This window comes from Aedes aegypti, chromosome 3 (genome assembly GCF_002204515.2).
Source record: "Aedes aegypti strain LVP_AGWG chromosome 3, AaegL5.0 Primary Assembly, whole genome shotgun sequence".
Taxonomy (NCBI): Eukaryota; Metazoa; Arthropoda; class Insecta; order Diptera; family Culicidae; genus Aedes; species Aedes aegypti.
The window spans coordinates 244,988,224-245,012,765 of NC_035109.1; the positions used below are offsets into that span (position 1 = coordinate 244,988,224).

The window sequence follows — 24,542 nt, forward strand, 5'->3', positions numbered from 1 at the left end:
TTGTTGATTTTATCGCATTATAATGGGCCATACTGTAAACAAGAACTGTCGAGTATTGTTCTTAAGAAGATTCTTAAGGAATACATTTTGGTTATCTTTGTTGCAAAATGATAGCATAAAAATCACAACTGTTGTACAAAGTACAACAGCGCGATAGCCCAAAGGTTAAAAATGTAGTGAAAATTTCTTCTGGTCAATAAACAGCTCAGATCTGAAGCGAAGGCTTTAGGCTTTACATTTTTTAATTAAATATATTATACATTTTTCTGATGTTCTCAAGCAGCAACGTTGACGGCTACTCTCACTGTTCTTCAGCAGTTTTCATAAGAAGAGTTAGATTTTATGAAGATTTAATATTTTCATTAGTGAAATTTTAATGTTACTTTTTAATGTCAGTTACTTTTTGATCAAAATATAAATGACATTTCCATCGACTTATTTATTGTAATTTTTGACCAATAGAATCACGTTTCTGTGGATTTAATGCATTTTTCGCACTTCAGTTTCACCATCTGGCAGTAATAGGGATGTCATCATTCGTGCAATGTAACTGTTCTCAAGAAGGTTCAAATTTCATGATCATAATTTATTTTTCAAATACAATTACTTCTGTTTACTGTTCTGTTCAGCTTATCTATCAAGAAACGTAGTTCCATTTTTTTTTCAAACTTATATGATCAGTTTAAAAACCAATAATCTTTCACTTTTCCCTCGCTGTAATTAGATCGAACACATCAACCCACAGAACGGTTTACTTTCACATTGTATGACACGTCGCTTAGTCGGTTCTCCATGCACTCTCAGTGTTCCTTTAGATTCCTAACGATAAATCGCCGTTCTCAGGGCTGTTCTGTTATCAAGTTCTATCCAAAATAACCTAAATAAGCATTAGCATTGCATCAATGCCTTATTCACACAGTTTTTTATATGTCCCTTTTCCTGATTCCCTGTTAATTTGTTCCACTAAAGAATGATTAAGTTTGGGATTTTACAGTTCATCAAACACAGTGCAGGTTTTAAAAGTAAAATTTTCAGAATCTTGGAAAATCAAAACACTAATCGACTGTTAGTACGTTATGCAAGATGTTATCGTTGAAAATGGAAAACAAAACTTTATGGAAAAGATAAGCCAATAAAACGAATGAAGGTTGCACATTTATCAATTGACCACTGAACGACAAGAGTCTAACACAAACATTATTTAAAAACGAGAGTTAAATTAGATGTAAAGAGCAAGTTATAGTTTTATTATCACACTAAAACTGATCCATCTTCAGTCAAACCTAAGCAGTCAACAAATGGCGCATACTACGGGAGAATCTGCATAAGGTGTCATGGACACAGCATGTGGCAAAATCAGTTGGGAAATTGGAGCCGATGGAGTTGTAATTACAATCCCGTTAGAATATTTTTTTTGTGATTTACAATTTTCCGAAAAAACAATAACGTCACGCTGGTGAGCCTACGGTTGTTTGTTTAGATGTTTTACTATTCACTTCTATTTGAAATAGATGACTCCTTGCAAGGGTCACTTCCTAGTTATTCTTTAATTTGGGTGTGTGTGGATGTGTGGATGCTTGTGTCAGTGTTAGTATGTTGAAACGCTTTATCTCTCCCTTGATAGTATGCATGTGAGTGCAGAAGTGTAAGTGTGTGTGTGTTTAATTTTCATTCCCCTATGAAGTAAAGCTATAATTTACGGCTTGATACCCTAGGGTAAAATGTACCTCACGTAAGGAATTTCCACGTCGTTTCCGTCGTCGTCGTTGCAACAAATTTCAAACACGAGAGCGCGGACGTGCGGTTCGATGTTCTTTTTCGAGACACGTCTCACTACCTCGGACATCGTCAGAGCCAATCGTTCTGTCTTCTTGTCCTTGGCCATGAAAAATGCGTACAACATGCAAACACCTTGCGAGAGCATCGTAATCTGCAGCTTGTGCTCCCGCTCGAAATAATCCAGGAACTCCTTCAGCGTAAGGTCACCTTGTACCTCGAAACGATCCCACAGAGTCCAGTCTTTGTCGTAGTAAGTCTGCTTCTTGGCCTGGATGGGTTCCGAGAAAGTGAAGAACGGCAGAGCCAAGTTGAGGAAGCCGTTCTTGAAGCGTTCCAATGTGTTGAAGCTGAGGTACAGAAACACGGATTTAATTATTATACAATACGATTTATAACGCTTGTTTTATCCAACTTACCCTTGAGCAAGCTTGTAAAGCTCCAACGAGACACAGCCTGCAACCAGCGAAGTTGTAGTGGCAATGGCCGGCATGATCTTGCCAGCAATCAGCTTCGACTTGTGACGATCGGCTGGTGGAATCTTGTAGTTGGCAGCGCGCAGATTTGAGGCAGCCACGATGAAGTCCATGTGCAGATTGGCGTCATCGTCTTTCTCGAACTCGAGTGGTGTAATCGTGAAGTCAAGTCGACCCAGGGAGGCGAGTTCCTTTTGCAATCGGGTGATTCGATCTTGGTCAAGTTCTTCGCCGGATGCTCCGTTAGCTTCGGCTTGCATGGCGGCATCCGTAACGGCGATCTTAACTCCAGATCGTGGAGTGAACTTCGGCACCTGCAAATGAAAAGGTAATGATTCAATTAATCATCAATTTTCTTCTCCCTTTTGGCATTACGTAGAACATCGGCTTTTCAGCTTAGTGCTGTATGAGCCCTTCCTCGTTTTTATTGTTAAAGGTATCATGTGTGCATTCGTATAGCATTTTGAAGTACCGTAATCCGGGGTAATATTGATCAGTTTTTTTTTAATATAGCAAATGTAGCAAGTTTCATATTTTTAACCCTCGTTTTCCCATGGTAGCTTCAGAGCTCCATTGATTTTTGACGAACTCGAGACGACCCGAATCAACTAAACAGTTACTAAAATATGCACCCCTATTCTTGTTTACGTTCGAATGCGCTTTCGATCGAAAACCGTTTCGCATTCTCGTTTACGCCAGCAAAATCAAATGGGCGATGGATTCGAACGAATAGGATTCGATCGAAAGTTGGATCCGCCGTAAACAAGAATGAGGGTGATGATTCCGTACTCATATGATCAATCCAAGAGTCAACTAACTATTTGAATAGTAAACTATTGATAAACATAACCCTTTGCTTCCATTCCTCCGGTAGTTATCCTGTCTCACAGATTCGGACTATCAGCGATCAATTTCTCCGGGCCCATCTTTATGAGTTCCGCACCGATACCATCCTTTCCAGCTGCTTTGTTGTTCTTGAGCTGTTGAACGGCATCCTTAACTTCCCTCAAAATGGGAGCCTTGAAGTGCCTTGAACCTCCGTGCCTATGCTCTCAGCACCATTCAGGTGTTCGTCATAGTGCCAATGTCCAGCAGCCATCGAGAGGGGTTGAGCAAATCCTCTTCCGCTAACGTTTGTTCGAGATGCTGGGCGCATGCTGTGGTGAAATCCGGCTGCTTCAGTCGCTCAAGGTCATACCGACACGGGCGTCGGTACCGTAGGTTTTTGACGACAGGTAGTGATTGGAGTCGATGGGTTCTGACGTCGATAATATCGGAGAAGTGCTGTCCTTCAATCAAAATGTGATCGTTTTGCGAATCTGTGATCATTTCCAGGGGTATTGATACAGACGGTTAGGGGCGGTCCATTAATTACGTAAGACAATTTTGACGGTTTTTCATAACCCCCCTCCCCCCTTTGTAATATTTTTTGTATGAAAATTAAAAATAATTTGTATGACGCGTAAGAAATCTCAACCCCCCCCCCCTCCCCCCATAACCCCTTACGTAATTAATGGACAGCCCCTTATGTTGGAAATAGGTGCTACGAATGGCTATATTCTTGGAAAATCCATCAATCGTAGGCCGTTCCCGTTCATCAGCCGGTGAATCTTCGATAGTGTCATCCATAAAATGGTTCAGACACTTGAAAGCCATTTGCACTTTTAAGGTGGCCAGGATCATGAGCTAGAGCCAAGAATATTAGCAAATTTGCTTAAGACACGAACTTTCTATGTAGCTACAATCATGAGCTGGAGTCTATTGGAAAATGACCAGAATACATGCACACTAGCGCCACGTAGCGACAAAATTGCTAACTATACAGAAAAGACGAAATAAAGCCCTCCATGTTCCTTGCAGTTGCTCAAAATTTTATCGTAAATAAGGTAATAGAGCAAAATCTAAAAGTGAAAAGTGTACTGCGATCTGTCAAACTTGGGTATTTTTTGCAGTACCAAGGGACCAAATGCAAAAGTGGTATCCATTCTGAACCCAACTACTAAGTCTCTATTCGTCTCTGTATACAGTGCTGTCCCAAATTGCTTTCAAGTGTCTGAACAAATTACCCAAAGATACGAACACTCAAGGTGGCCATGACGATGAGCTAAAGCCTGAAGAATACGACCACATTTACATTAACACAACTCACAAGCACCACATAGTAGCAAAATGGTTATCCGTTTGGTTAAGTACTGCTGGTCAAATTGCTTTCAAAATTCTGAATAATTTTGCTGAAGAGACGAATTTTCTAAGTGGGCAAGATCATGGGCTAGAGTGTGCTGGAATATGACCAAATTACATGCACACTAGCGCCATGTAGCGGCATAATCTCTAACTAAACAGTGTTGCTTCAAATTACTTTCAAGCCTCTGTATAACATTGCTGAAGACACGAACTTTCTAGGTGGTCGAGATCATAAGCTAGAACCTGCTAAAATATGACCAAATTACTTGCACACTAGAGCCACGTAGCGGCAAAATTACGCATTAAAAATGTACGCAATAAGGTTGCTGGACAACTTTGCTGAAGAACGCAACTTTGTAGAAAGTAAGGCTCCCGCGATATGAAATCATTATAGCTTTTAGGTGATGCTAAACTTTTTGGGGGTGCTGCTATATTCAACTGTGGTGTTTCAATACTAGATGGTGCGACAATTGAAAAGGATCTTGGAATCTTGCAACGGAAGAACTTTAATCCTTTCTTTCCCACAGCTTTACTTGGCAATTTAACTGTCAAAATGGCGTTTCCAAAAAAAAGTGAACAAAAGTTGTTGCAAATAAGCTGAATATTTGTAGACCTTGAAAAAAAAAAAATGAATGAAAATCAATAGTTAGTTGATTCTTTATCATTATCAGGTCACTTTTTTTCGATGTAGACAAATGAGCGTATAGATATATTCAAATCAATATCGAGGTAGGTAATCCTACCAATTCCGTTTAGCAAGCCTTCGTGGAAAATCGGTGGATCACCTGTGATACCATGGGAAAGAGAAGTTTAAACGAAGCTGCTCATATTGGGCTCCAGACTCGCGGGTGTGGCAGCTATCTAGGAAGTACGCTGAACCTAAACTTAAATAACATGAATTTGAATCCTATCAACACTTTATTCAAGTACCACATCTACTACAGGGCGGCGACAGAGCCCCAGACATGGAGTTGGTTTTATAGTGTTTGGGAAGCAGGTGATGCCAATTATTATGTTGAGAATGAAGGGCAAATTCTTCAACCACAGCCTGATCAGTAATCAGCACTAAATGTGCCAACGAAAGAAAAGCCCGATGACATCAAGGATAAGAGCCTAGATGAGGCCTACGGACAAACCCAAAACAAGGTGTCAAGATATTCATCGGCGACGCAAATGCGCACAGATCGGGGAAGAAAACTTCTTCCGATCCTCCATTCTGTTACCAACGAAAATAGCCTGTGGCTTGTAACCTTTGCTGTTGCTAGAGTAATGACAATTCAGTAGTACCTACTTCACGAATATCCGCAATCACATCTAGTGACAACCGGGTGGAAATGTGCGAATGGGGTAGCAGCACAGAACCGCCAGCATGAACAAGCAGTTCGGAAGAATCAACATTTCTGAATACGTCTACAGCTTGCAGGACCCCATCCATAAAGCTATGACCACAAAGGCATGAGATGTAATTGGCCCTGGTCAACGACGAAGACGAAACTGCTTCGAGAGCTGGAGAAAAACGAATCCAGCGCATGAAAAAAGACATCTTCGGTTGTGATATGTGATAGTTGAAGCACAAGATAGCCAGAACGATATGCAAAGATTTTAAGTATCAGTCACCGGAGCGCGACATGATATTGCATCGCCATGTGCAATGGTCCAGTGAAAAATTTGCTGATTAAAAAAAATGGCGGTGGCTACCAGCTGCAAGGAGCTTTCAAAATTCAGCATTTGTTAATTGGCTGGGCATGGCGTACTATTGGTACCTCGCGTATCTGCAGGTGTAAAATGAATATCTTTGTGTGGTCCTTAGCCTCCTGCCCAGCAAATCCTATCGCTACCTCCTCGTGGTACGGGTAACCTTAGGGAAGATCGGGTAACCCCGTATGCTGACAGGGAAGGGGGTGGGGTTTGCTTCTGCAAACCTGGAGCGTCTTTACTCTATGTTCCACATGTTAACCTTCCAGTCGTCGCGCGGTTCGCTACCGTCAGAACCACCGCGATGCTGTTGTGAACGAAAAGCGAGGTTTTTTCAGCAGTGTTGTACAAAATACAACAGCGCGACGACTGAAGTGAACTATGCACTATGGCCCTCCGAACATTCCTTCGGAAATCTAGGGGGTCGGTGTCAGGCCATGCAAGCCAGCCGTAAAAATACATCAGCACAGGAGCGTCAAAGAGAGAAAACGGACCAGAACAATTGGCAAAGACCACAACTTCATCGAAAGCACACGCATACTCTCCGTTGTACTGAAGGTCCGCGGGTTCGGTATCGTAGCGTTGCAACACTTCCAGCTGTACAGGATCGATGGTGCGATCGTTTAGAGGTAATCTAACAGAGCTGCGGCAACACACGTGAGCTGGGAATAGCTTTTAATAGGTGATATGCAGAGGGGCGTCATCGGGTGATGGCCGATCAACGAAAGAATGTGCAAGCTGACAATGAGGATCAAACACCGGTTCTTCAACTTCAGCATCCTAAGCGTGCATAGCCCTTACTCCGGAAGCACCGATGATGACAAGCAGGCTTGATAATTCTCCTCAACATCATCAGAGCTCGGTGACATACTCTAGAGCAGCGTGCTGCCTTTGCCTCTTTGCGAGGGAGCGAAAAAATGCTAAGCAGAGAGGCAACGAAAAATGAGCGAGGAAGATGCAGCACAAAAAAAAACGAGTAAAATTCCATCAAAAAAGGGTGCTCTCACAACTCTCCGAGGACTGTCTGTTCGGGCGGCAGACTTGAGAGTTCGTTTGAAGTGTGAGTGATGGTGAGCATCGCAACAAGAGAGAGAGAGTGGCTGAAAAAATCCTCGCATTTTTCTGCACTCTCACTCGAATCGCTTAAGGATCTGTGTTGAAAATTTTGAGTTTATTTTATTCTCCTCAGAAAAACGGCAAAATCGCCTCCTCTTAGCATCGCAGAGGAGTTTCTATCAAGCCTGATGACAAGGACGCATTTAACGCGCAGCTCGAACGCGAGTACGGCCGCTGCCAAAGCTTGTCAAGATCATTATACGAGATTTGAACACTCAGGTTGGCCAAGAGGAGTAATTCAGATCGACGATAGGAAAGTTCAGCGCACAGAAGATGGTCAAAGCTGGAAGGATACGCTGGACAGGGCATGTTGCAAGAATGCCGAACCACAGCCCTGTAAAATAGTGTTCGCTTCGAATCCGGTCGGAACAAGAAGGCGTAGGGCGCAGCGAGCTAGGTGGATTTACCAGGTGCACCAGGACCGAAGGAAGGCGGATAGCGAAAAGCACCTTATTGAGGTGATTATAAAACAAAGCCAAACATTGAATTTTCAAGTGCACAAAACTGGAGTATCTGACAACAGTTCGCGTTGAACATCATTCAAATTGCTTGCTTCCTGCACATGCACAAGATACCTAATACCGTTTGGAGAATTTGATTCTGTTTTCTTTTACGCCATCATTCCGAAACTTACCTCAACTTTGACCACCATGCCTCCAATTGCGGAACGATCACGCAGCTGCGGAATGCCGTACACCTCGGCGCGCAAGTTAGCAGTCGCAAAGATGTAATCTAAATGCATCGGATTTTCGACGTCGAACGGGATCGCTTCCGGGCAACGCTTCGGACCGGACCAGAACGGCTGTCCGGACGAAGTTTGCTGATTCGGAGGGAAGTTGAACAGCAGCTGGCTGATCTGGTTGTAATACTGCTCCTGGAAATGGATGCGCGCCCATTTGACACAATCCTCGAAGCACTTCGGTCTCTCGTCGATCAGAGCGGTCTGGAAGTAGAAGTGTTACACTGTAGTTTGATACTTTCGCATTTTTCGCGGAGAATATTTACCTTAACCGATTCCAATACTTCCAGTGGTTGCACTCCCGGCAACTTGAGCGTACGCTCGATGAAGGTCGGATCTGAAACATACTGAGCAGCATTGGCGGCCGATTGTTTGAAGATTCCTTCAAACATGTCCCGCGCCCACTGCAGAGTATGTTCAATAGCGTTCGGGAAGTTCTTCAGGGTACAGATCGGGATCGATTTCTCCGGGGGATCTTGTGAAGAACTGTACGATTCCGTCAGGAATGGTACAACGACCTGAAAATGAACATTTGAGTTATCGAATGCTTTTATAGAATCTGTTTCAAACTTGTTCAACTATGTTTGTTTGGGTGTGTGTTAGAAACAGATATTCACCATTTTTTAACAGTTAGTTGAATTGCTGTTTCTGCCCTGTTAGTAGACAATGACATCTGGTCATTATCCCTTGGATTGACAGAAGTTTCCCCTACTATTGATTCATATTGACTCACCTGAATGTTGCCCATGGTTCCGAGTGTACCAGATTCCAACAACGGCTTCCGGTAATACACACAGCGACGATCCATGTAGATACGCGCGTCGATGTTGTCTAATGCGTTAGCAACACCATCCAGGCGTTCGAAGAACTTGTCATCGTAGACCTTCTCTGTTTCGGGACCGACACGATTTTCATGGGAGACAACATTGATGTCCCGATTCATAGCCTTAACGGCCCTTGCCGCTACACTGGACTTAGGCTGCTGCACGTCATGTGGCCGGAACAAAAACTGTCGATTCAGATTACTCTTTTCGATCAGATCCATATCGGTAACGATGATCTCACCGCCTTCCTTGGATGCTACGCCGATCATAGCAAAGTTCTTCAGCAGTTCACATCCGATTGCACCAGCTCCCACGATGAAGTACTTCAGTTTGCCGAGAACATCTTGGAACTTGCGTCCGAAGACGGCAATCTGAGCATCATAACGAGATCCAATTGGTTGACAATCTTCCTCCTCAACGCCACCTTCCGGCAAGCACTCTACAGCGTCGAAACAGAAGTATTGATAGATCGGCGTGAATTTGCCAGTACAGGCCTTCATCACTTCCTGAGCAGTGATGCCTCCGACAGCTCCGTTCATCGGGCAGAGATCACCGGCACAAACCTTGGCAAATGTGGTCAATGTAGCTTCGTTGATTTCGTCCATCTTCAATTCCTTGCTGCGCTCTTTGCACATTTCAACAAACTCAGCAGCATCTTCGACATTCCAAGGACGGGGCAAACGGCCGTTCTTCTCCTGATAGCGCCCCAGCACAGTGAATGCCATTTGCGTGTTTTGCGGGTGGTCCCATTTGGCGAAGTCGGACATGATGAATTCGGGAGCATTCTCCGCTTCGGCCAACGATTTGAATGTCATCTGCTTGGGCATCTTGACCTGGGTGACGATTCCACCACGAACGTAAGCGCTGAACTTGATGGTGTCGCCAATGCTGAACGTGTATGGTCCCAGGACCTTGATCTTGATCGGATCACATCCGTTCAGCTCGGACATACCCTCGACCTAATTTACGAAAACAAGATGAGAAAAACGGGAAAGCATTAGTATACTATAACGAGATTAAGAGATTCTTATTCATGCTAATTACTCATCTGTTTTAATTTATTAAGATTCTATCGGTTATTGATAGTCCTAAAGTGTCTGTCATGTGACGTTCATCCATTTCCTTAAATACCTAAATGTAATCTCCCATATCTTCCTCATCATAAAAAAGCTTTCTTTGTGGAAATTACTAAGGATAAATTTTGCAAAAAGGTTCTAAACAGGGTAGAACTGTCATGTAAGTACAAACTTATCATCCAATAGTGAATACTCATTTTTCAAACCTAAATGAAGGATGTTGTTGAAGAAATAAATCCCTTTTGAACAAATTTTGTTTGGGATTTTTGTAAATGTTTGATGGACAATAATCCCATATGAAGCTAAATAATAGCAAACAAACTCATGAATGTCTCTTCTCCTATCCGTCGGATTGAACTGCTCTCTTATGGATTGAAAAAATGAGTTTTCACTATGGGATGATAAATTTGTACTTACATTAGAGTTCTACCGTGTTTGGAACATTTTTCAAAATTTCTCCATAGTAATTTCCATATAAACCTACAATGTCTTCGGGCCACCTTTGAATCACCACCGAAAAAGCTGAAAATTTCACAGAACTCTATTTTTGAGGTAAGCATAATAAGTAAGGTATGGGAGATCGGATTTTCAAACATTTTTAAATTTTGATCCACCATACTAACCACGCAAACGCAAATCTGAATGTTTAATTAAAAAGGCTACCATTTGAAATTCATCTAATTTTTTATCAAAACTATCGTAAAACGGGGTAATTTTGATAGTTTTTTCGAAGAAAACTTCAATATTTATGCATTCTGCTTCAAAGTATTACAATTTATATTTTTAAAACAAGTACTGACAGCTATCGATTGCACTTGATAGATTGCCAAAAGATTTATTCTGAATGGATATATTATTTTTCATATAATCAAAAGTCGGTTTTCTGTTTTTGGGTAACTTTGAAAATGGAGTATAAATCGAACAAAATTGAATGAATTACGGAACATTTCTCGCGGAACATTACTAAAGGACCTATGTACAAATGAGAGATTCTCTCCTCTCTCGTTCTCTTTCGATTATAACAGTGGAATACTAATGATTTTGGGAAGTTTTTCACTATAGATCGAAAGTCAATTCCCTTGACTAGCGTTTCATACAAAAAACGCAACAGAAGAGGTTAATGTGACTCAGTTATTAATGAAAGAGAAAGTAAACAAAGAGAGCCTCTCAATGTTAGATAGGTCCTTTAGTAATGTTCCGCGAGATTTATAGGGCGTTGCATACCTCTAGGCGTTTAACGCTTGATGGAAATTTCTGACTAAGATTACAAAAATGGTCCCAGTTTGTAAAAATGGGTTTCGCTAAGAGATTTGAGACCGAATTCATGTTCTACTATAACTAGGCTGTCAAGAATAAATGACCAACTCCTTATGACTTCATCAAATAGTGATCGTAGAACAGATTGTTTGTAAGCGTTGCAAAAATGCTAAAATCTTATAAATTTTCAATATTTCTGTATAAATCCTCAAATGCACTTGATTCCAACGAAAATAGCTTTGACATGAAGTGTCATATCAATACACTTTAGTTTTACATCCGTTTTGCTTAACTGATTACCAGAAATTATGATATTTCGCTTAATATGTTGCGGGTCTCGCACTATCAAAGTTACCCGCATTATCAAAGTTATCCCGTTTTACGGTGCTAACAAAAGCAATTAAATATCTAAAATCATTGCTTCTTGGAATATATTTTCCCAAGCCCAAGTGTTGCGTGGCCACCCTGTTATGGGTCTGGGTCATTTGGAATAACAGCAATTTGGCATAATTTTGAACTATGTGAAAATAAAGGGTCATTTGGCATAATATCAAACCATCTGAAAAGTAAAGGGTTATTTGGTATAATAATTCAGATCTCCTATTTTCACATAGCACTGTTGTAATATTACGCAAAGGAATAGCCCATGTTAAAAAAGAAGGGCATATTCCTATATAAAAATTAGCGCGTCACATCGCTATAGCAATAACCCTCGAAAGAACACCTTATGTTTAAAAGAAGATATATATTATGACTAAACCGGATAACAGAAGATGAACTAGGGTGTGAATCAGTGATGCAATATTTCTTAATTTGAAATTGAATATTGAAAACAAGGTCTTGACTTTGGAAAGCAGAAGAATAAAATGCAGCAACATTGCTGCTAAAATTATCTTTTAAATAACATCTCGAACATCAAACACATCAAACGAACCCGATCAACCAGTGCACACTGGTCCAGGAAGCTAATTCAGACGGACATGAGGTTTTCGTCTTTATGGATTTCAGAGCCATAGTTGCTTCTGAGAATATGTTCAGAACTTTCAGTACTACAAAGTGTACGCATCAATTTTTTTTTTTTACCGTGATCGCAAGAGTGACGTATACGCCAACTTTTTTATTTTAACGAATCGTGAGTTGGTATGTTGAGCAAAGTTGTAGCAAATGATCAGAGTTGCTCAATATCAGTCGTATCAGCGTATGGTTGATTTACTAAAACTATGAATATCAGTTGCGAGCTATCAATATCACTTTGATTTGGCAACCAACAGCAGTGATGCGACATTGCTCTCTAGAGCATAATCAATTCAGAATGAGTGATCACGTGGCAATTCTCCAAGCTAATCATGTTTTTCAGTGACCAACACATAGTTTCAATTCATCTACAGCATTATCAAAAATATCGTATTGATAAGTTGACATTTTATTTGCTTACTTTAAAATTAAAGTTAACCCATCAGTGATATCCATAGTCTATCGCTATCAATGCATTGGTGATGAAGTAGACAGCATGATGTTGATGTGATAAAGAATGATCCGAATTGTATCGCAGTACAAATCAGCAAACTTTAAGCGTTGATAGTGACAGCGATCAATACTGCCCGGCTACCCCTATTCAAATAAATAATTTTTGCACATAAAATGACACAATTTCCTCGAATGAAGAAGAAAGTGAATTAAATGTGCCTTTCTAATATCTGATGCTAGTAGCACTAAATGACATAACTGTGAATTTTGTATAAAATCCTCCCTGTGATGGACTTTGCTAACCATCTAAATGGGACTAACTTTCTGTATTTGAATGGAAAAATAGAATGGTGTTGTGGGAATTGGAGGCATGATAATAAGGTTACACTTAAAAATAAATTTGCAATGGGATCACAAAAAGTATAGTGAAAATTTTAGCCCTCCCGAGCGACATCATAATTGGTAAGCATTTTTTATACTCTTCGTAATATAAGAGTAGAACCTAATTTTCTCTAGCAAGTTTGAAACATTTAAAGAGCTCACCATGGTCAACACCTCATAACAGATGGAAAGATACCCTGGAAAATAATGATATTACTTTCGATCGGTTGCCATACATCGGTTTTCGTTTGCTATTTTTACCACTGTATTCGATTGAGCAGAAACGAACAGATGTCTGCAAGCAAAAGAAACAGCGAAAACGATTGGCGGACTTCGCTGTAGGTTGCAGCACAAACCAACTCCGAAGTCCACCAGGGCACCAGGTCTTCTGATTAGGTAAGCGCCCGGATTAGTTGTTTGCAGAACAGGCACTTCTACTCATGGAATGGAATTGTTTTTAATTTATTTTGCCCGCCATTCGGTCATTCGTTTTTCTTCAATGACGTCACAGCCAAACCATCTCCTACTGTTCACGTCGAGTGGTTGTGTGTGAAAATTAGCGCAGCATGTGAAAATGGCTATCGAAATCAAAATTAACCAGATGTAACCAACAAAGAAAAGATAGCATTAGCAAAGTAAAACAGATAAAAATAAGAACAAACATCCGTAATGCCTTAATACGATAAGGAGGCTCTCGGGCGCAGTTTCTTACTCCGAATCACTTGGACCATTTTTACAGCATACGCTAGAAAAGTGTTATGCTTCGCACTGCAGCACCGCGCAATCAACATTTTCCTTCCTATTTCATCACAACCACAGCCGTGTCGTCTTCGTCACCGTCATACAGTGAGTCAAACTCATATTCGTACAAGGCACTATATTTACATCGAAATGGTAAAAATAACTTTAAAACTGATATGTCGACTTCGATATACTTACACAGTGATACCTCCATGAGTCAATGTTCCATGACTCGATATCGACTCATGGAACCATACTAAAAACAGAATTTCATGGTTACTATGATGGTCCCTAGAAGCCACTTTCCAAAGGATTGCAGTTCCATGACTCGACATTTCCATGAGTCGATGGTCCCTTCAATATCGACTCATGGAGGTTTCACTGTACTCAATTCCATATTCGTCCATTTATAAAAATTGAAACATACAAAGCTAAATTTGAAAACGGTATTACAGGAATCATAAGATAAAAGTTTTCATAGGAATTAAAAAAAATCGTTGAATAAAATGAATAAACAAAAGAGATGGTTTTCAGTAAGTTTAAATACGTTGCGAGGCAAAAAGTGCACTCCCTTAAATGACCGAAAAGTGCTCCTAATTCCCGCATCGCCTAATTTCGCACATTTCATACAAAACTACAAATAAATGCAAATAAGGCATTTTTTCGCAACGTTAAAAAATAATCAGTGGAGACCCGTCTGAACAATATTCCATGGAACTAATTGCTACAGATATGTTCAATGGTGCTTCTATGAAATCCTATCAGAGTTTAGCATAAATATTGAGTTTTATTCCAAAACTATTGCGCGGAATGAGGACACGTCTTTTTCATAATGTCTAAATTCCGCGCACTGTTCTTCGCAGAACAACAAACAAGTAAAATATGCTATATTCGTCTTCACATCTGACTATTACTCTGAAAAGTAGAGATTCTCGCGTTCAGTATCATAAGGGCGTAACTGCAGTTTCTAAGAAACCGAGAAAATCGATATTAAAGTTTTCGACAAACAAAAAATTCACGTATTGGTTTGTTTTAAAGTGAATTTATCTGAAAATTTATACGAATACTAAGACGGCATTAGAGCATCCGGTGCCAAATGAAGTACACGTAAATTATGCTGGAAAATGAAATAAATTGTAGTTACGCCGGTATGTCGCATTGGAAAAAGTTACGCCACGAAGCAAAATCATAAGTTTTTGATAAATTAACAAATTTAATAGCACCAAACAGACTCTGAAAGACTCTAATAACTTTTTGTTAAAATTTCATGCCTACTGGAATCGAACCAGCTTCTCAAGTACGTACACTTAGGACATATTTACAAATAATGAAACAAAATTTTCTTCGATAATACTATGTTGGTGTTCATCTGAGAGAGAGGAGACAGCTCACTGACAACTGGCTTGTTTTCTTGGCTTCTTTGATTTCTTCTTCTCATGTTTGGGTTGTGCACAACGGTTCAGAGAGCACAAACTGGGTCAAAACCATTTTCACATTCCATTTGTTATCAAAAAGATCATAAAATTACAAAATTTCAAAAGCAATATGAGTTCAATCGACAATATTCAAATATTCAACGATTTTATATGCGATAGCACAGGAAAAAAACCTGAATTTTCAATCACATCCAGTTTTAGTTTGGTCGAATTTTGACGGTTTTTCACGCTCTGCCCTTCGAATGTGCGGTTTTTCAGTGACAGTTGATGACAGGTTCCCTTGACTTTTGGAAGCTCGCAATCTAAGCCAGCTGTCTCCTCTCTCTCAGGTGTTCATGTATCGTTTACGGCTAAGATACAAGGAAAGTTTGTCAATTTTCAACCAGAATTTGATCGAATTATTACGAGTTATTCTACACTGGTTCCAGATTGTCCTTTTCTGTTAATACAACATTGCCTGTACGGGAATCCGCTATGCTGTTTTCAATGATAACACAAATTTACTGAAAAATGTTTGGACTGGTTTTTCAACATCACTCACCTACCTATTTCTTCACCATTTCTTCAGGTGTATACCATACTACATCCTCGAATGCATCGAATTTAGGCAACTGCGCCATATCGTGAGTAAAATGAAGAACTAATACGGAGCAGCAAATATTTTCTGTTAGACATTTTGTAAACACGGAATAGTATCCCACTTGGCGTAACTTCAACAGATGATGACCAGAAAAGTTACGCCTGACGTATCTTTTTTCCCATTGCAGTTCTGTAGTTACGTCAAATTATGTTCTTGAAAATATGGTATTTCTAGAATGTTTTTAGTAATAATTTTTGGTAGGGTTATAGTTTTGGACCTATAGAATTCAAAAATTACGAAATCTCATTTCCCGCCAAAACTGCAGATACGCCCTTATGATACTAAACGCGAGGATGTACCGAATATTCGGCCGGCCGAATATCTCGATTATTCTGATTTTGCCGAATATTCTGTCTGCCGAATAATGAACTCTGTTATTCGGCCGAATAGTAACAAAATTAACTAATTAAGAAAAGTTAAAAAAAAAAATCGAAGAATTTATTCAAATTCAAATTTTAAAAATCATAACAAATCATCCTCTTCAACATGGCATTGAACAAAAAATGAAAAACTTTAATTAAAGGTAATAATAAATTATTTCAGTTTTGTGACAACAGCGCCATTAGCGTTCTACTATTAATATTTCTATTGGCATGCCGAACAAGGTATTTTTTCGGGAATTTTGATAGTTAGATGGTTTTGAAAATTTCAGCCATCTTCCCTTTTTCTGATGCGGTATGGAACTCCTGTCCCGGAAGCTGCTTGAAATCCGCTTTCACACATAAGTTTCGTGCTAGAACGTTGGATTCTCTTGCAGCGCGAGCAAAATTTTGACACGCTGTTCCTCTTACTTGGACGTCATTTTGAGAACTGGAGAGCAAAAGGTGAAAACTCATCATAGTAACTTTCAAATGCAGCATTCCAGGTTGTTTTGTTTTAATGCATTTTCAATAGAAACATATCAATTTTAAGTAGACCAATATTTGCGCGTTCCAGTCTTTATCAATGGTTTTTCATTGCTAAACATCATATATTCTGCATCAACTATTCAAATTTTGTTTAAGCAGGAAATTCTTGAATCCATTTTTCGTTTGGGGGCATATCAGCTACACTTATACAAGGAACCAAACGATGACTGCTTGGGACTAACAGACACCCTCAAAGTATAGTTGCTGGTGATACCGGCCAATGAGGGAAATGGAGAGGAATTGATGTTGCATTTAAAACTGTCTCACAGTAGACCGGATATACCCCTGCATATACGTCATTAGTCATTAGACCACCAGCCTCATTGGTATCTTGCCCCGATTTGTAAAAAATACTTAAATCAAGTGAAGTAGAGTACAGTGGGATTCCGTTTTTGGCATGCTACATTTTAGCACCCCTTGATTTTGGCAACAAAAGGGACAAAAAACATTTTTAAATACCATCAAAATTATTTATTTTTTGTATATATGATTGTGTCTTTACGTTTAGGCATTCCAGAGTTCAATTTTCATCGATATTCCTAAAATCACATCGACTGATAGAAGTCCCGTACGCACTTATAATTATAGATGGTCGTGTGTTCACAACGTTTCATGAATTCGTTAATCACTTCTTCTTCTTGGCATTAACGTCCCCACTGGGACAGAGCCGGCCACTCAGCGTAGTGTTCTCATGAGCACTTCCACAGTTATTAACTGAGAGCTTTCTTTGCCAAAGTTACCATTTTCTCATTCGTATATCGTGTGGCAGGTACGATTCTACTCTATGCCCAGGGAAGTCCAGGAAATTTCCATTACGAAAAGATCCTGGACCAACCGAGAATCGAACCCAGACACCTTCAGCATGGCTTTGCTTTGTAGCCGCGGACTCTAACCACTCGGCTAAGGAAGGCCCCTAATCACGTTAATCACGTTATATGCCAAAAAGTGATTTTAATGTTTCTTTAAATTTTGAACAGCAGTTTGAAAAAAGTACAAGCATCTGAGAATGTATAATTAGTTATTGGGGATTCTATACTAAATCTGGACATTACTTGTATATTCCTAAGATTTCTAAGGCGTCCTGTAAATATCTAGCGCAATACTCTGGGGTCGGACATTGTCCCGTAGATGAGCCACATCGCGCCGAACTACAAGTGTAATATACTGTGGATATTTAGTTATTACCAGTTTTTTCAACCCTAGCATCGAGAATCGCCCACAAATTCTCGATGGGGTTGAGGTCTGGGCTTTGTGGAGGCCATTCCAGCGGTTTAATCCGACAAGACCGGAAGAAAGACTTGGTCTTCTTTCCAGTATGCTTCGGGTCGTTGTTCTAGAGAAATATGAATTTCTCTCAAGGCCCGTCTGGATCAGCGAAACCTCCAGATTTTCCAGCAAGATGTTAATGTAGGAATCTGCCGTCATTATTCCGTCGATTTTCACGACGCTTCCTACTCCACTCCATGAAAAAACACCCCCAGACCATCACATTTCATCACATCACACTTCCATGCGTCACCGTTCCTTGGATGTGGCGCTCCTGAAGCTCGAGCTGTCTAACCGAGAGCGGCGGGCTCGTGTGTGATGCAGAGCACCACATCCAAGGAACGGTGAAGCATGGAGGAGGAAATGTGATGGTCTGGGGGTGTTTTTCATGGAGTGGAGTAGAAAACCTCGTGAAAATCGACGGAATAATGATGGCAGATTCCTACATTAACATCTTGCTGGAAAATCTGGAGGTTTCGCTGATCCAGACGGGCCTTGAAGAGAAATTCATATTTCTCTAGAACAACGACCCGAAGCATACTGGAAAGAAGACCAAGTCTTTTTTCCGGTCTTGTCGGATTAAACCGCTGGAATGGCCTCCACAAAGCCCAGACCTCAACCCCATCGAGAATTTGTGGGCGATTCTCGATGCCAGGGTTGAAAAAACTGGTGTTACCAACAAAAATAATTATTTTGAAGCCTTGGAGCGCGCCTGGGAAGAACTAGATCCACAACACCTACAAAACCTGGTGAAAAGCATGCCGAAGAGCCTCCAGCAAGTCCTTAAGGCCAAAGGAGGACACATTAACTATTAAATTGCTTTTTATTTTTCTTAAATCATCTTTTCTGGGGCCAAGAAGGAAGTGGGCACTTATTTTTGTCAATATTTTCATAATTACTGGCAAAAGCTTGAAGTTTCTAATGTAGTTTTGAGATTGCTATTGATAATCTGGAAAATCCTTATGAACTTTTGAATTTTTCCATCGGAGACGAGGATTTTCAGCAATATTACAGCGGAATCTTAAAATTCTAAACGATAACCTCATAATTCCCAGCAAGCTCTTGGGTAGATGCCAATTAGCGAGTTCTTCAGATCCTATCGTGTTCTGTTTTTTTACGTAAAACTAAAGATTCTCATCGGGCTTTTGGGCTTCCATACTTGGATACTGCGAATTTATATTAAATTCATATGGTTGATTAATATACACAATTAAAACTCATTTCAAATTGAAGTGATAAGAAGCTTATTTGTGTACACAATTATGGAAAATTGAAAATTTTATTGAAGGCTTAAACAAAAACCGCCGAAATTGTCTTAAGTAATTAATGGACAGCCCATATCCTAAGGGAAATCTGCTTTGAAGTGGACCGTTAGGAAGTCTGGTCATCATTTGTTTCCATAATGATTTGGAAAAAAAACTTTTTGGAAAACCATGTTTTTCTACGTGGTCACCAACCATATGGGCATTATGAGCCACCTCATTCAATCGAATGATTTTTATTTAAAACAGTATAGAGAAGAGTTAGTGGTGAAGAGAACATTATTGGAAAGGAAATTGTATTAGCTTAGCTTGAAATTATTGATTCTAGCAATACATAGTACATAATAATACATAGTAAACAGACCATGTTATACTAGTACTAAATTGCGATACTTGGTTCAACGTATTTTCTAGCAAAGTGTTCCACTTGTAAAGGTGCATAAAGATGACTATGTAGTAAAAAATAATCTGGTATATTTAGGCAATGCATTTTTATGTTCAAAACATCGTTTGTTTGCTTAAATCTAGGTGGCTCATTTTGCCCCGCCCCTTCATCTTGAAAATAATATATTGTTTTTCAATAATTTTGTTTACGAACAAACCTAATTTCGCTCAAGAACTGTTTATTATGATCAGAAGTTTCAATGGATTGGTAAAATTTACCAGAATCATAAATATAATTGTCTTATAGGCTTAATTAAAAACTGCCAAAATTATGAACTTTTCATGACGAAGGACAAATTTTTACATTTTTGTAAATCAAGATATTTCAAGATATGTTCAAACGAATATTCTTACGGTTTTTATTGTGGTGGCTATTTAAGGCATTCTTTAGCAGATTATAATGACACTAGACATTGAAACACTGTTTTTTTAAGGTCAAAACCGGGGTGGCTCATATTGCCCCGTATGTCCATATTGCCCCCATTGCCCCTAATAGGTATGATACCTGGAATTTTTTTGGAGCAATTCCTGAGATTAATTAAAATTAGAAAACTTTTTAGCAATTTGGAATTACGTCAGTTTTAAAAACAAATTCAATACTTTTTCAATATTCCAAAGATGAAAGTAAATGGAACCAGTTTATGATTATCGAATAACAGATGACACATTTGACCTTCAGAAGCGATTAATTTGAATTCGATTCATCATTAAGTGTTCTGCTAATTTGATTTGACAACAAAACCCTGTACGAATATGCAGTTGAGTCACTGTAATTGTTGGTCCGTCGTTTGTCCGTATGAGTCACAAAGCGAGAAAAAATGCGTACTTTTATGAAAATTCTAGATACAGCTCACTTACCTCGGTGAAGGTTACGTAGTCCCCGTCCTCGAATCCGTGCCGATTTTCGTCCAAACAAGTCACAATACTGTCCACATCGTTGGTAATGCTGGCGACCATGGCCGAGCTCGGATTGGCCCCCGTCGGATCATACACGGTAAAATCCGTTCCGAAATCACAGAAAATCTGCGAGAACAGACCGCGGGTATCGGCCGTAATGAGGGCAATGTTGTTCCGATGGGTTATCTCCGCAATCCGATGCTGCTCCGTGGGGGAGGTCAAAGTCAGGACCACAACCCGGAACTTGCAGAGGAACTCCTCGGTGAGATCTCCGGTGTACGCACTAGTAGGCACATAGTTGTTCAGCTCGGACAGCTGACGGCAGCTAACTTCGGCCCGGTTCCGTCCAACATCGTCCGCCGTGAGATAGAATTGCGATGACAAATCCGCCAACGAGCAAAGCGCTTTGTCATGCAAAGTGACAGATTTTACACCACCAAGGATAACATTTTTTCGCAATTTCCACGCCCAATCCGCCGAGGCCCGAAATCAACACATCGGATCGTGCCATCCGTCGCATGGCATCGTGCCCCAGAACGTAGAGCTGCCGCGAGTAGAGACCTTCGTCAATTTCCTGTCCCGCGGAACCTTCGAACGGTACCGATCCATTGTTGTTTGCCGTCGCCATTACAACTGCTACTTCTGCTGCTGCTGAGTCTTCTTCTTCTAGCTTGTGTTGTTGTTGCTGCTTCTGCTGTTCGATTGCTACTGCTTTTGCAGTGAGGGAAGTCGACAACGAAGACGACGACGAAGTAGGCGATGAAGGCAGCTTCCGCTTTTTGGCGGCTGGGGGATCGACGGCGGAACTGTCACGAAATTCACCACTAGACATTAAGCCGCACGTAAAACCGGTGCGCCTCCGTCACGAGAGACCAAAGCACCAGCCAGAGAAAACCAAAAATTCCAATTGCACTCCAACGCCAACAATTTCACCGACCGAAATGCGCACACTTTAATCGCAGAAAAAACACCAATTTTCTGCCCCGGCTCGCAAAAACGCAACGCCAAAATCGTTCACTCGCGGAGAGAAGCGGCTTCTTTTGTCTGCGGGTTTGCTTCACTCTTCACTCGTTGGATGATGATGGTGGAGGGGCGAGTCGACATAAAAACTGCAAGAAAAGAGCTCGCGTCATGAATCGCGATCCACTGAACTGCTGTTTGACACTTGGTGGATGGGAAACGCAAGAAAATTTGAGAGTTTCAAGCCACGACATGGGTTGCCAAATTTTATTCACTAGACTTCGGGCAACATCATGGAGAACAATCACCCTAGTTTGAAACAACCAGAATGTTTGTTGAATTTCAAACTATCAATATTTTTATCTTTAAACCAAAATGTGATGTTGTAAATTTTAAAATCTGCGTGTTCTTATAATACATAATGTTGTTACATGTGTTCTTATAATACATAATGAATTGCTCCAAACTAAATTTTAGGTAATTTCAACAAAATATTGGTTTAGTTCTACCAAAAGAGAAGATTGGGGAAGTTCGGAGGATATGCTGGATCAAATCCAGAAAAAAATGCTGAAAGAACTACAGAGGAACTACCCGTGAAAGCTCCGAAGGAATTCCCGGAGAACTCTAAAGAAATTCCTGCATCAGATGTGTTTCTGGAGGAATTCCGTTCCTAGAGTCAACTCCAGGGAAATTGCTGGGACCGAAACTCCGGAGAAATTAAGTGGGAAATTCGAAGCAATTCCCACTGTTGGGAAGAAACACCAAAGGAACCTTGCAAGAATTACGGAGGAACATTCGAGGAATTGCTGGAGGAACTCCAGAGGATATCCTGGAAGAAAGCTAGAAGAATTGCCTGTGGAAATATGGAGGACGTTCCGAGGAATTGCTGGACGAAATCCTGAAGAATTGCCAGAGAAAATCTTAAACAATTTCTTCGAATGACTTAAAAAAAACTTGGAGGAACTCTTGATGAACACCTGGAGAAATGCCCGAAGATTTTTTTTAGAAATTTCCTGAAAAGCTCTAGACAAACTCCCGGAGGGAATGTAGTGATTTTTTCGAAGCATCTTCAGAAGAACTCCTAGAGGAGCTCTGGAGCATTTCCGAGGGATCATAGTGAAACCCCTATGTGTCGATGTTCCATTAATCGATATCGACACATGAAACCATACAAAAACCCAGTCCCTTTCCCAGTTCCTTTCAGATATCGACACAGGGAGGTTTGACTGTACTTGAGGAACTCTGAAGAACTCCTGGAGATATAAAAAAATCCAGGACGAACTATGGAGGAAATCCGAAGGAATACCCGGTGAAGTACCAAAAGAATTCCCGGAGGAATTCTAGGAAAAAATCTCCGGAGAAATTACTGATGGAAATCCCCGAAGTAATTCCTGTAGCAAATCCCCGGAAAAAATCTGATGCAAATCTCCAGAAAATTTTCTGGAGGAATTGCTGAAGTGAATCCCCGGAGGAATTGCTATTGAGAATCCACTGTAAAATTCCTGGAGAAAATCCCTGGAATAACTGTTGGGGGATATCCCCGGAGTAATCCTTGTAACCCCGAAGGAATCCCTGGAGCAAATCTCCAAAGAACTTCTGAAAGGAAATCTTATGTAAAATTCTCTTGAAAAATCGCCGAAACAATGTCTGGAGAAAATCCACGGAATAAATCATCTAGTAATTCATACCCATAGGAAACCCTGGACGAAATCTCTGGAGAAATTCCTGGTGCAAATCCTCAGAAATATTCCTGGAGGAAATCTTCGGATAAAGTCTCTGAAAAGGTCTCCGAAGGAATTCCTATAAAAAATCCTCACAGAAACATCTTAATAAATTTCTAGACGAAATCCCCAGAGGACTTCCTGGGCGTAATCCACTGAGGAAATCCCCGGAACAATTCTTGGAAAAATCATCGGAAAAATTTCTGGAAAATATATCCGGAGGAATTATAGGAACAAATTTCCGGAAAAATCCTCAAGGATTCCCTGGACTAAAACTCCGGAAAAAATCATGATGCAAATCCCCAGAGAAATTTCTGAAGTAAATCCTAAAAGGGATTGCAGGAGAAATCTCGGGAGGAATTTGTGGAGCACATCCCCGGAAGTATTCCTGCAATAAACTCCCGGATGAATGCCTGAAAGGAATCCCCAGAGGATTCCTGTTTTGGAAAAATTGGAGGAACTTCAATAGGATTCCTGGAAGAGCTCTTGGAGACATCTGTAGGCGGACCAAAGACAAAATGTCCCTTCAGTTGCCCAAAATTGTATGGCTCATAAGGTAATCTAGAATGCCGTGAAAAGTGTACTGCGATCAATCTTGGGTACATTTTGCAGTACCGAGGGACTAAATGCAGTACTAGACGTGGTACCCTATCTGAACCCGAGTGGGACGGATCTGGGCGGACTTCGTTGTTGAATATTTAAATATTTCCCGTAGAAATTCATGGTGGAATCCTTGGATGAATTCCTAAAGCACCCATTGTTGAAGGAATTCTGGAGGAGGTTTAGGAGAAACCAGTGAAAAAAATCTTGACAGATATCCCAAAGATCCCTGGGTTAATTTCAGAAGCAACAATTGTAGCAATCTCAGGAAAAAATCATATAAGAATCTGTTTACTTTTTTATGAATTCGTAAAAAAAAATACACGAGAATCACTGAAACAGATTTCAAGAATAACTTTGATAATTCTATTGAATAATACTTAAACATATTGCTAGAATGTCTTGATAAATCTCTGCAAGAGTTCCTAGAAGAAACTCTGGAAGAATCCTTGTCAGACTTCTCAGATTGAGATATTGAATCCTTGGAGAATTTTTAACGGAATTCGGAGAGGGATTGCTATAGTTTGATTTGGACGTGCAAAAATCTTTTAGAAGGGTTTCTGTAATTTCCAACGTATTTTTTTTTTTTTCATATATAGAAATTTTAAAAATGCCGATAATTTAAAATTGTCTTCCAAATGTCTTCACAAATTCTGAAAAGTCTTCCAAAAATCTT

The 24,542-nt window shown here is 40.2% G+C and overlaps 1 protein-coding gene across 1 annotated transcript; it reads right to left on the bottom strand.

Annotated features, from left to right (window-relative positions):
- Positions 1 to 565: 565 nt before the first annotated feature.
- Positions 566 to 21,695, bottom strand: LOC5566596 (ubiquitin-like modifier-activating enzyme 1). Its single transcript, XM_001650943.2, is given in 7 exon segments — positions 566 to 2,126; positions 2,196 to 2,566; positions 7,882 to 8,190; positions 8,253 to 8,504; positions 8,720 to 9,769; positions 20,547 to 21,038; positions 21,040 to 21,695. Coding segments are annotated over 7 exon segments (3,267 nt in total). The 5' UTR covers positions 21,418 to 21,695; the 3' UTR covers positions 566 to 1,711.
- Between the last annotated feature and the right edge of the window lie 2,847 nt (positions 21,696 to 24,542).